This window comes from Echeneis naucrates, chromosome 24 (genome assembly GCF_900963305.1).
Source record: "Echeneis naucrates chromosome 24, fEcheNa1.1, whole genome shotgun sequence".
NCBI lineage: Eukaryota > Metazoa > Chordata > Actinopteri > Carangiformes > Echeneidae > Echeneis > Echeneis naucrates.
The window spans coordinates 9073919-9087501 of record NC_042534.1 but is presented as its reverse complement, the minus strand read 5'-3'; the positions used below and the strand labels follow the sequence as shown (position 1 = coordinate 9087501).

Genomic DNA, 13583 nt, shown 5'->3' with positions numbered 1-13583 from the left:
TGATGCCATGCGTAGGCGTGACCCAACCCCACAGCCTGTAAGGGTCACCAGCCGTGGCTGCTGTTTATTCCACTGTCACTGTTGATCCATCAGAGGAAGATACCAAGTCCAACAACGGTTGCCCTCAGGGGCAACTGAAAATGGCTCAATGTTTATAACAATGCATTGTTGTCAGGTCATGATGCATTTAAGATCACCCTAAAATGTAAAGTTATGTTACATTAAGCCACTTAAACAATACTGCTGCTACTTTATGGGACATGTACTAGTATGAATTTTAAATATGCATTATGTAAAGGGACTGGGACGTTCAATATAGTTTATTAGATTTTTCTTTGACCATAACATTTGTAAAGCAATAGTTGGAGGCATGGCATGCTGGTAAATTTAAACTGACAGTGAATTGTACCTAATAATATGGTAATTCGTTGCGGGGAGGTAAAAAGGTCAACATTTGCCTCTGAAATGTCATGCAGCTGAAGTAGCATGAAGCATATTACTTCGTGTTCAAGTGAGTGAAGGCTGTGCTGAAGTACACTAAACGTAGATTTCCACTGCATGACACGTTCAGGTAAACAGAGAAACAGAATTCATGGAACAGCACACAGTTTTGTTTCTTTTTTAACTCACGATCCGTTTAATTCACATGCATCTTTTCTCCATTAATTTAGTGAACCTGTGTTTTGCCTTGACAGCACATCTCTCATCATCACAACGACTCCGGCAATTGGACGGGTGCTATCGCTCTATCTAGCAACAGCTCCCAATCAGCTGAGCAGAGCTGAGAGGAGTCACATGTCCGATGTGGGTTTGTGTTTTCCCCCTCCACGTGTCAACATACACGAAACAGAAGGCGGGACCAAAACAAACCACCTGATTGGTCCGCCGTGTGTCACCAGCTTATGGTAAAGGAGGACGGTTCTCTTAAAGGGCCAGCACCCCCCCCCCCCCCCCCCCCCCCCCCCCCCCCAAAAAAAAAATAAAATAAAATAAAAAAACATTAAAAAAAACAATCCAACACCAACTCGACCAGGACACATACAACCCGGTTTGGATCTCCATCTGATTTTAATATTTCTGTTTGAAATGTTTCAGTGACTATGACCAGAACACTCAAATGGATGTGGACTCATTCAGCAGAAAGATGACATCAGCCCATTTGCACTCAAATACAAATTCAAGCTATTTTTACTGCTTTACTTCAGTATTTCCATTTGATGTCCCTTCATATTCACACTTTCAAGTGGAAATATCGCAGTTTTGACTTGACAGATGTCGTCAGGTTACTGCAAATGAAAAAAAAAAAAAAAAATCCGAAACAAAAACAAAAATGACCTGACAACTTTATCGCCGATCTTAATTAAAATACCAAGCCAGGTGTGAAAATGAGCGTTAATTCGGTGAGTTTTAAGAGCAAAGTGAACTTGCACGCTATAATGTTTCTCCTCATGTAAAGTCACTGCAGTAAATAACAAGTTATCAGCTGTTTTCACAGTAAAGTTCACCCGCGATTGGTTCCACCGCGCTGAAATGTACATATATGGTGCTATTTTTAATAGTAATAACTGCTTTATATGCGCTCTCAGTTTACTGTATTTGCATAACAACTGTGTGTGTGTGTGTTTGTGTCGCTCTCGTAATGAATGGGTGGATCCAGCTCGGAGGGCGGACCGAGCGGACTCGGGGTAAAGACACGAACCTCCGTCTACTCAGCAAACATCCATGAGTGACTTCAATGCCAACACGGATACGAGTCGCGTCGCCGCCGCAGTCCGGAGGAAACAGAGTCCCAGCAGCTCGTCAAGATACCACCGATCACGACGGAAAACGCGTTTACTGGCGGTGAGTGTAATTTTTTTTTTTTCATTTCATTTCATTTGTTTATTTTTATTTATTTTTCTTTATTTTTTTTTCCAAAGAGGAGCCGTGGCGTTGCTACATTGCCTCGTGCCAGGGCAGTTTGCGCGGAGTTTGTAAACAAAAGCTCGGGCATGTCCGGGCGGAGAGCCGGGGGGGAGGGAGGGAGGGAGCGGAGCCTCCGGGCTGGAGCCCGCTCACGGTGTCTCCTGGAGCCGACCTCCTGAGCTTCACGTCGGTCTGCTTTTGTTTGTTGTTGTTTTCCATTTTTCACCAGAAAGAACCGAGTGAGTATGTAACAGGTCCCGTCCGGCTGACAGAGACGTTAGAGACGGTGGGCACTTTGAGTGTTTGCTTTCTCCTCACAGTTTTAGCTAACTTGGGGCCGCTGGAGGCTAAAACGGGCCGTCCTCCGGTTTCTTCCCCGGGCTGGGTGCTCATATCGGGTTGGAGTGAGCGAGCAGCTCGGCTCGGAGCGGGCTGTCTGAGCCGGGGGAGCCGACATCTTTCACAAACACCGTCCCTTTGTTGTGTTTGTCTCCGCAGTGGGCAAAGGGGGGAAACTGGTGGGGTTCAAGTTATAGCTGTTTTTGTTTTTTTGTGGCAAAGTTTAAATGGTTGACCTCATCTTCGGATGTTTACGGTCGATCACCGCCGGATGTCAGCGCCCCTCTCGGACAGGCTTCTCCAGGAGCAGCCGGTGCCGGTCTGTGGATCTTATGTGTCCAGCGGTTAGCGCTCGAACTCGGACACGTTTACGGCCGGAGCAGCGTCCTCCGGAGGCGAATAAAGACCGCAGCATATCTCCCTGATCTCGACCGTAGCCGGAGAAATCGACACAACCCACCCGACATATCAGATCGTTAGTATTATTATCATTTTATTTATTTATTTATATATTTATTTTTTGCAGTTTCGACAACACAAACTCGATTTGGTATTTTTCTACAAACCATTAGTCCGATTAGTCTCTCAGTCGTCAGCTTCGGGGCCATTGGTCGGTGCACTGAGGTCAATGACTGATGTCCACATGTTATGGATTGGTGGCAGCATTAGGACAGCAGGACGGTGGGTGAGAGCTTTGCAGAGCTCACCTTGTGTGCACCGAGAGCAGCAGCAGTGGGTGGAGGGAGACCTGGTGCACAGATGGTGCAGCAGAGGGAGCCACTCTCTGCTCCAGCTCTGAACTGGCTGCCAGGCCTGTGTGTGTGTGTGTGTGTGTCACCCTGTCTATGTTTGTTTTTGTTTTTGTGTGTCTGACACTAAGGCAATCTCGCCAGTCCTGTGTTGTCTGCCAGTGGAAATTCAAGACAGGGTTCACGTTGCCACTGTCAGGCAACACAAGTCGACAACTGAGCCCGGTGGAACTTGGTGCACAGTTGCAGAGATGCCCTCACCGCTGGGACAGCATTAATTTCTCACTGCTTCACTTGCCCCTGGGAGAGGCAAATAACAATTTAGGCAGTGCTGAATTTAGCGCTCTGGCGAAATTGTCTGGTTTTATTCTAAAATGCCCTGGAAACAGTGGGAGTTCATGCGTGGGTCAACGATATATTATTTGTTTACCAATAAATAATTTGAAGACATGAATCTTGCAGCCATAACATGGAATGACTAAGCAAAAAAGCACCAGACCAAAAAAACAAACAGGATTTTGCCACTGTTTCTTCCCCTGACTCTGTGTAATATGACATCATGTAAGGGGACTGTTCACAAAGAGATACACAGCCTGCTCCCTCACTCAGTAAATATAATACCAGTGTATCCAGTTTCAATTTTTGCATTTGCTAGTCAAGCCAGCCCATTTGTCTCCACTTGCACAACAAAAGGGAAAGACAGGCGCCCTTGACAAAAAGATGAAACAGTAGTTCAGATTGTGGCATGTGGCCAACAAGGAAGAGAGTGTAAGTGTTTGCTCTCAGCAGGCGCAGTTGAGGATGGAGTGAAACTTGTTATCTCCCTCATGAAACTCCTGCTGCATGTGGCACATGACAGTCTAGCCAGAACTTTGGTTTCACTGAGGTTTCACTCAGGCACCACCTGCTGCTGAGCGTGTCTGTTGATAGGCTAGACAGGCAACAGTCCAGTGTTTGTGTGATCGAGACGCATAAAAGATTGAGCATAGGGCTTAATGTTGAGCAGCAGAATTGTGTAAGAGGAACCTAATCCCCTGACTGTACTCTGCCCCGTGGCACGCTGTTCCAGATTAAGGCAATTTTGAGTAAAAAAAAAAAAGCCTCTTTGACAGATCTTTTGGCACCCAGTTACAATTTGGCACATATATAAGAACCGCTTGGCAAAATCATCTGCAGGATGATAGCAAATCTGGCATAGCATTTCTTGCCACCCACTGTGCACCCCCACACAGGGTGTTTCCAAATGTGAGCCTCCTGTTGATGCTCATCACTGTTTTTATTTTATTTATTTTTTTAAGGCGTTGGTTATAGCTTCATCTGGCCCCTTGCATGTTTATTGCCTATTTGTGCATATGGAGTTACATTACAAGATCCATCTGAGATGATGAATCTCGTTTTGTTTGTTTTCAGTATTACTTCACATAACATAAGCCTCACAGTGAGTATGTAATGACTAATGATTTGCTTCCATTTGATGTAGACAGAGTGAGCTAATTTTCCATCTGCACAAGGGCAATGTTTCCACTAATAACAGGACGATATTAAGCATTTTTAGTTTGGTCTTGAAAATATTTAAATTACCTCTACACGAGTCAAACACAGTGTTTCGTGACCAAAAACTTTTCTCAATCTTAAGTTCTTGTGTCCAACTCTTCTCTCCAGGGAGTTTACCGCTGAGGCGTCGGATGGATGATGAGGAGGAGGACATGTCACAGCCCATCTTGCAGCTCTGGGGAACGTCCTTCAGGGACATCAAATACGAAGACCGAGCCACACCAATTGCAGCCGGACAGGCCCTTGCTGCTGTCACCGCTGCCGTCCCCACATCGCAAAGTCACAACAACAACAGCATCAGCATCAACACACTGCCCTGCAGCTTGCACTGGCAGCCTCGCATACCCTTTCACGGTAAGGAGGGATGAGATGTTTCAACGTGATCAGCTTACGGATTTAGAAACTGAGTGTGCAGCATTGAATGATGTACTTGCAGTGTAACCTCAAGGTATTAGTCATTATTTCTGTTTAGAGGGGGATATGTGAGGATTCTAAGAGCTACCAAAATAAACAAAACCCTTGAAGAAGATTAGATAAATTTTTCTTGTGAAAGGGAGCATTTGTCACACTATAACATGTATTGGAAGAATTGAAGAAACATGCCATTCAAAGAAGCAGTTTTTCTCTCTGTAGTAGTACTGTTATCTTATTACATTATTCTCAATATATGTCATTAACTTATTTCATTTATTAAAATGTAATATAATCCTCACTCCAGCAAATCAAAAAAAGTTATTTCCTACAAATACAAAGGTAAATACCCTCACTAATATGTCCATGTACTCTAATCCAATATCGTTTCACATGTCTAATCAAATCAATGTGACATCACTCCAATTGAATTGAATAAATGTTGAAGCAGAATGTTGTTTGTTCGTTGAGTCAGTGTCAGTGAATGAGAGCTACATGTTGGTTTGAAGTCATCAATACATAATTACTGCTGACTGGTATTACCTTGTCATTCATTGTATTCTAACCAGTAATGGATGTCATATGCTCAGCTCAGTGCCAGTTATTCTTCCAAAGAGTCCAGGCTGCTCATTTTCTTACATATATTACAGTTTGCTTTGAGGCATAACCGCAAGACATCCTGCACGCATGATAGCACATTAAAACTATTGTGTCACAACTGCAGATGTATGCCAGAGGCAATGAGTAAACCCAGTGACATGGCCCACTGAAAGGTTCACTGAGGCTGTTGTTGATCCAGCAAGGTGTTTAAGTTTTCCACCTACCAAGTCTCTCTCATTCTTGTTTGTAGACTTGCACTTTGAGTGCTTACCTTGTAATTTATAAATCCATAGGAACATCTAAGTGAATGATATAAGATTGACTACGCTAGCCAAACACAGCTCTATTTGAAGCCATTAATAGAAATCAAGATTGTTTGTCATGTCTTAAGATGAGTCACGGTGGGGTTTTTTTTATTTTTATGTCTAGTCTGGATCAAAAAGGAAAATATTAGTGTTTTTACTCAGTTGAAATTTAATTATATGAAATCTAGCTGTTTTTCTTTGCCATGTTTGTTTTCATCTTGGCAGTACCAACTACCGCTTCTTAGCATTTTAAAGATCCAACAACAACACAAGTTTTAAGAAGCTTGATGTTTTCCTTTTAGGCAACGCTGGATTACGCTTACATTGCCCCACTCAGTTTGAGCCTATGGAGGATCGGGGAGAGAGGCAGATTGAAGAGGAGGAAGAGGGCAGAGAGGAAGAAGATGACAGGATGGCAGAGAGGCCAGAGGAGCAGGCGAGGGTGAGCGTCGAGGCGCGAATTGGCCGCAAACTTCGGGAGATTGGAGACAAGTTCCAACAGGATCATGTTGAATTGGTAAGACTCACTCCCAAGCAGTGAAGTGGAACCTTCAATGACCTTACACTTCAAACAACATGCTTTTGTGCTTTGTGCTTGTATGCACATTTGCGCACAAAGTTTCAGGATATTTACTAAATTCTCCTTTATCTGCATATTAAAGATACAAGTTAGCAAGGGGCACTTGGTCCAAACGCTAGGACTCTATCTAAACTTTTAGATTTTCCAGACAAAACATTTGTGTGTTTGTGTGAACGTTTTATGTGTGTCAGGTTTTACTTGATTAGAGACATAAATTTGAGACACAGAGCAACTTTGTGCCAACTTGTGGCTCACTCTCAGGAAGAATAGAGCAGAACATTTTGCCAGCTGGATCGGCCACCACCCACACTGGATAAAAATAGCCTGGGCAGTGAATCAACAACTTTTTTGTGGTTGAAGGATAAATCCTTAATCTCTTATAAGGCACGTTTTAGTTGTATAAGAGATAAAGAAGAATGTCTTAAGAGCACATTTTCCCAGTGTTAGTATCCAGATATTAACTTTTAGCTCAGTGTTGTGGTTGCAGTCATTGTTGCCTTTAAAAGCACTGAAACACCTCAGTCTGAGCAAACTGTTAGATATTATGCTTTGTTTGTGGATGAACTACAGGCCCCGACATCCTTTACCTGACAGTGTACAGTTTTTTTTTTTCCTCAAAGGAATTCTTTATACTGAACATTCCTCATGAAGCATGAAGCAATTTGGGCCTTGTAAAGGCTTTAGGGATGATGAAGGGATTAGAGCGTGGAGGTTCACTGTTTGTACGGCTCCCGGGGGAGTAGTTAAGCATGCCTACCCTGTGTAGTTCATGATGTGCAGTTAATTGTGCATGCCAAGAAATAAAATCCACAAGGAAAGGAATTTTACAGATGCTCCAAGACTAACACAGCTGTATCTGTGACACGACAAAGATGACAACTTGTTTACTGTCTTGTATCTGTGTTTAAAAAGCTATTACAAGTCCGACTAAAACATAATTAGTCAATTGATCATGGACTTTGCAAATGTACACATATACTAGGAGGGATAACATGTTCCTTATCTGCTGTTGTGACTGTTTTGCCATTGGGTCTGTGTTGACAGCATGGTGTGGCTGATAAGGTTTGTAAAGCATGTAACTGTGTTTAATAGAATAGCAGACACTATTCAAAGACAAGAATAGACCGAAGGAGTGGGAGAATGGGGTGACAAGGAGAGATTTATGGTTTGAGAGAGTCGCAAAAACTTTACAGCTTAAGGATGAGCAGGTGAGATGGATGTGACTCTTGAACGGGAGCGGGCAGCGTGTCTGTGACTGGGTAGACTTGGCCGATTGTTTATATGATCGTCTAAAAATAGAGTCTGACTCACTCCCTTATAGACGCAGCCAGTAACATGATGGCTACCCACAATACCTCAGTTGTCCCAGTGACTGCCTCAGTATGTGTGTTTCTGTGTTTTGTGTGTAACTCTGTGACAGAGATAAGAGAGAGCTCTTTCCTTTTTTTTCCCCTGCTGTCTGCACTTGAGTTGGTTTTATCCTGCAGGATCTGATACAGCTGTGGTAGGAATATAGCAAAGGGAGAATAATGACAAATGATCCTTCATGATATCCAATCACTTCTCGGCTTCTATTGTTAGAATATTTCACTTGCTTCTCCGTGCAGAAGTTGCTGGTGTGAGCCCGTGTGTGGGTTTTTGTTTAAGTGGAGCTCCTTGTTCTTGTGCTTTGTGTCAGTTTTCAAAAAGTGTTAATACTTTATTTTAGAGGAAAAGGTTTTAGCCCATTCTAATACAGACTCCTAAAATCTCACAATGTCCGTTTTCATGCTTGTTTAGGCTGCATTAACCTAAATGGCAAACAAAACATCCACACCATTCTCTGCCACTAATGCAAATGAGAGCAGGAAGATGAACCTCATGTGGAACAAACCAGGGTGCTGTTTAAATAAGCTCAGCAGTGTAAAATTAAGGCAATTACAGACAATTACGGTTACATTTAGTGGTGCTAGTTCAATTCAGTTCAGTCTGCTTGTTCAGTATCAAATAGCCTGTGGCACACCCGCATTGCCAAGCTGGTAGAAACCTTGATGGAGATAGAGAAGCCGAACAGGAACGCTTATGCAACAGGCTGCAATATGTGAGCGCAACTGTTCCAAAGGCCAGTGGGAGATGTGTGGCACAAGAGATATGGAGGGGAGGAGAAAGGAGATAGCAGGATGCTACAGGAATCCCTTCATCTGTCTGTTGGTCCACAAGGGCTACACACCCCAACAGAAAATGACAAGAGCCGAGACAAGGAAGCTCAATGGGTGGGAGAAGTTTCATTTTCCTTTTCTTTGTTTTGGTAATTACTCAGCTGACTTTGCTGGTGCACGAGTGCTGTGATGAAATAGGAAACATGTTCTCTGAAAGCATTTCACTTTGAGCTTCTTATTGAGAAGTCAGCCGTACGATACTTAATCGGAGGAACTATTACAAAATAAGGGAGGATAGAGTGATATTATTAAGATGAGTGGCAGCTCCTGTGGGCGTAAAATGTCCTTATTTTGCACAATTTTCATTCAGTCATTATTTTTAGCCAAGGAAACAGCCTCAAGTATTCCACTGAAGTTCTGCCTGACAGCCACTGCGCTGATACTGTATATTCTGGAGAGATGTGCAGGATGAGCGTGTGACACACATGTTTGCTAGACATAGGCTAATGTTGTGGAAACAATCAGTCTCCCGGGTCATATGATTTGAGTCCTCAGGGTTTACCACAGTTCACAAGGCTTTACCTCGAAGAGCCATTGTGACGAAATCACACTGAGAGAAGTGACTTAACCCTGCTCGATGCTAATGATGTTTTTTTTTTTTTGTCTCTTTCCAGTTTATGAGGCACCAGAGACAAAACCTGCCTGTCTGGATGCGCCTTACCATGGCCCTGTTTGGCTTTCTGTTTCCAAGACAGGCTGCGGTCCCGCGCCTGAGAGGAGAGCAGCGATAAATGGACTTCCTGCCGGCCCCTATCCCAGCCCTTGTTTTCCCTCAGAGAAATCAAGGGACCAGACTTTTAGAGATGGCACTGTAAGATGGAACACGGGTTTGGATTTTCTTTTCTAATAGAATATGAAGATGAGATGAAGAAAACACTGGTCACCGCTGGACGGAGACTGAATAAAAAACATTTTTTCCTTTTTTTTTTAATTTGTTCAGTTTTTTTCCTGCCTCTCCAAGAAGAAGCCATTGTGTTTGAAGAGATATTTTCGAAATATTTGTAAGATTACCTATTTTGTACAGTAAACTACTCTTTTTATTTGGTAATTCAAGTCTTGAAGGACCTCCATCAGTCCAGGGAATGCCTTATTCTCTCCTGCCACAGTACATACTCTTTTTCATTGAGGATATTGTATAAAAGAGATCAATTTTAAGATTAGGCCACTTTTTTGGCGAAACACTGTGGACATGGACATTTCTGTGCTGAAGTTACTGATTTAAAACCTTGAGGACTCGAGGCACATTACTAATTTATTCTCAGAAAAACAGTAAGCCCTGTACTTATACTGTATCACACTGGCTAGTTTTTTTGAAAATGGTTGTCATGGCATTGTGGCAGTGTTGCACATTGGTGTTGCACTGTCGGTCAGTTTAGCCGCATGTTTTATCATCTTCCACTGTAGATGTAGGGACATTATCAGCCTGTGTCTGTTTCCTGGTGTCATCCATCAGCTGTCCATCTCCAGTACCACTCATGTTATTAGAAGTGGCTTAATGACGCACCACGTAGATTCAGATCGTGTTAATTTATCGGATAAATGCACGTATACTTGAATTTAGGTGTAGTGAAGAGTTCAAGATCTGACATTGTGATTACTCTTTCAATTTGTGATCATCTGTTTGTAGGAGTGTGTGCTTACCGTTTCCAAAATGTGCAGTAATTGTGAAACCAAATAAGCACAAACTCAAACAAATCTCCTCTGCGGGATTACCATCAGGGAACTGGAAACAATCAGACAGCTGAAAGGCTTTGGATAAATTTCACCCTTTTCCCGAGCATTTCAGGATTTCTTTCTCTGGCTGAATTGACAATCGCTATTTTGCCCTCTGCTGCATTGTGGGTCGCCTGTGAGAGAGATGATATGTAACGATATTTTTAGGGGTGAGCAATATTGAAGCCAGCGGAAAGAAGAAAAAAATCTTAGGGATCTGCTGCTTTTGCAATCAAACTGACATCCATAGAAGGACATTTTCCAAAACATGGCTGTGTTGTCAGTGTAATATGCCTCTTCACAAATATTTTTGTTCTAGACACATTTTGGGTTCAAGTTGCAGAGATACGTTTTTTTTTACTCCAGGTGTAAATGTCCCAAAGCACTGAGTCAAAGTTGATGTGCTTACACGTCTCACATCCCATGAGTTTAACCTCTTATTCAAGTGCTTTCTTTCACAAAACCGCCAGTTGTACATTAAGCTTCACGGAGAACTTAGTAAAAACAGCTTCTGTACAGTTAAAACCAATTGCACGTACACACAAACACATCTCGATGAAAGAGAAAGTTTATACATCCGTGTGTGACAACTGCTACGTTAGCAATGACACAGCCACTGTTTCTCCATGTTTATCACGGAGAAAGTCTCTTTAGACTTTAAATAAGATGTTAAAAATTCCTCATTTGATGTATTATTTCAGTCTGTTGTAGATTCATGATAACCTTTGAAGACACTGATGGGTTTCTCTTTCTGCTTTACGTTTTTCTTCAGGGAGTAGTTAATAACCGTGTTGATTAACTGATGCATATTATGAGACGTGTTTGTTAAAAATCTGCCTTTGAGTGCGGACTTCATACACGCTTTTAGCCGTTTATGGTTCACGTGGTAGACAGCGCTGAACAAGCAAGATGTTTCATTTTTCTTTTCACATTGTACCCTCAACGTCAACAGGGAAGTGAATTACAGACTGTTTCTATTATTACAGAGGTAGCTTAACCGAAAGTTTGTTTCCTGCAAACACTGAACGCTGAGCCAATCCAGATAGTTATTATGTACTCTTTGGTCATCAGGCCAAAGCTTCATACTCGCACTCTGTTTTTCATTGAACGCCGCATTTAACTACTCCCTACTCCTTGAGAACATTTTGTTTGGTTTCTTTGAGATAATTTATTCTAATTTATTTTATGTATATTTGCTCAGTGCTACTGTATAGATGCTATCTCAGTGTGTACAGTCTTTTTCTTCACATTGTTGACATGCATTCAGTTGAGTGTTTGATGCCTTTGTGTGGGGAGGTTGGACTAAAGCCATGTGCCTCGTGCGTTCTCACATGAATTTTGAGTCTTTACAAATCACGTGAACAACAGACAATCAAATGTACAAAACGTGCCTTGTGAGTAACAGACCTGCTACACTATCATCATCATCGTCATGGACACTTGGCATAACTACCCAAAGTCACTGGTCACAGCTGCTTGTTTTTCACTCGGGCTCTGTGCGATCAACGTACTCAAAAGAGTTGGCACAAACAGTACAGCGTGTTTGTTGTGCCTTTATTCAAAATTAAAATAAATAAATCAGTTTGATTCCTCACAGCTCACGAGGCACAGGCTAAACTTTTGACATCTCTCAGCACGAACGGCGAGTTTCACCATGCGAGACCTTCTCAATATCAGAAACGACTGTTTGCAGTCACTGTGCACTGTAAAAAAAAAAAAAAAAAATTTTTTTGCTCTGTATTGTTTTTTGCGCCTCTCTTTCTACTCCTGCGCTGAACTCCCCCTCTAGATTCTTGAGACTTTTTAAGATCTGTAATATGCTGGACGGCCCAGCATGTCTGGGCTTTTGTGCTTTATTTTCTACAATCTAGCAGGGCTTTGGGTTTACATTTGAAGGAGGAACGAGCCACCATGGTGCCCAGTATTATTTGTACGTGAGATGGGTTAAACAGCCACTCAGTCAGTGTGGTGTTGCTCTGAGCCTGTCATTACAAGCCACCCTGACTCAAATGAAATATTTGTCATATGTTCAACCTTCAGTGTCTTTAATATCAAATTTCTTCAGTCAGTTTTTTGAATATCCAAGAAGGAGTGCATCTTTACTGTCAAGTGCTGTGATTAAGTGTTTTTATACATTAGACATGAATTTGACACAGCTATTGTTGCTATCTTGATGAAGTTTTTAGCAAAAATTTTCCACACCTTTTTTAAGAAGACGAAGAAAGAACTACAACATAACTTTTTTGCTTTTCTATGATTGCTGGGTTTTTGGGTTTTTTTTCTCAATGTTGTGGCATTTTTCATTTTGGTTACTGCCAAGTCTGCTGTGTCACTCTCAGTTCAAGGGCTTTTTCAATATATGTAAATGGAGTAAAAATGCATGTCCAACATTCCTGGGAAAAAAATCTGTATCTTAAGGGTTTGAATGTAATTTAATGGAGTGAAAACCACAATATCTCTTTTAAAACAAGAACTGAACAGTGGAACTGATTTCAGACTCCTGTGTGCCATGTGGCCAGGGAGTTTGTATTTTCTTCACATTGCTTTCTTTACGTTCAGAGTGGTCTCAAGGATTTCACATTCATGTGTTGTATGAAGTGAGACCCAGTCCAGATGTAGCAGTTTTTTGTTCAAGCATTGGCTGTGTTATCTTTGGGACTGCTCTGTGTCGTCTGCACAGTTTTCAAATGGCGCAGGACATGGAGTGATGGAGGGACTGGAGGAGGACCGGGGATGTTTGTTCTTTTTCTAGTGCAATATGCTGTACATAAGAGCTTGGCTCTCGAAATCTTACAGTTTCTCTTAATTTCTTCTGTTGTTAAATGGGTACATTGCTGTTTTGTTTTTTTTTTTTAATTATTATTATTTTCATTAAAACTTTATGGACAATTGACTTGGCTTCTGCATCATTTATTCTCCTTAACATCATCAGTGCAATTTATAATATTCTTGTTTTTTGCTCTGAATTATTTACTCTCTACAAGTAAATCAGACTGCCAATTCTTTTTCATATCCTAGTTATTTAGAAAAAATTGTGCAACTGACACAGGGCCTTTGCAGTGCTGTTTCCTTTCATAGTCTTCAGTCATGTGACTCGTGCTGACCCCTTGAGGTCAGAAAAACCAGGTCCAAGATGGCGGATGAACATGAACATGTGGATCATCTCTCTAAAGAAGAACGCACAAGATACAAATTTTGGGCACTTGCAACCAAAACAAGCGCCACATTT

The 13583-nt window shown here is 41.9% G+C and overlaps 1 protein-coding gene across 2 annotated transcripts; it reads left to right on the top strand.

Annotated features, from left to right (window-relative positions):
- The first annotated feature begins 1704 nt into the window (after positions 1 to 1704).
- Positions 1705 to 13190, top strand: bmf2 (BCL2 modifying factor 2). 2 transcript variants are annotated; one of them, XM_029497011.1, is made up of 4 exons: positions 1705 to 1842; positions 4656 to 4901; positions 6166 to 6380; positions 9256 to 13190. In XM_029497011.1, the coding sequence occupies exons 2-4, from the start codon at positions 4679 to 4681 to the stop codon at positions 9370 to 9372; spliced, it is 555 nt and encodes a 184-aa protein (XP_029352871.1). In that variant the 5' UTR covers positions 1705 to 1842; positions 4656 to 4678; the 3' UTR covers positions 9373 to 13190. The 2 variants fall into 2 exon arrangements, with proteins under 2 accessions (XP_029352871.1, XP_029352872.1); XM_029497012.1 differs by lacking the exon at positions 1705 to 1842 and adding an exon at positions 2065 to 2144.
- Positions 13191 to 13583: the final 393 nt, after the last annotated feature.

What these genes read in the sequence shown, in the direction of transcription:
- bmf2 (XM_029497011.1), top strand. Translation starts at nt 4,679, where the DNA reads ATGGATGATGAGGAGGAGGACATGTCACAGCCCATCTTGCAGCTCTGG. An exon ending in GCCTCGCATACCCTTTCACG is followed by an intron (nt 4,902 to 6,165) that starts GTAAGGAGGGAT and finishes TTTTCCTTTTAG; the next exon opens with GCAACGCTGGATTACGCTTA. An exon ending in AACAGGATCATGTTGAATTG is followed by an intron (nt 6,381 to 9,255) that starts GTAAGACTCACT and finishes GTCTCTTTCCAG; the next exon opens with TTTATGAGGCACCAGAGACA.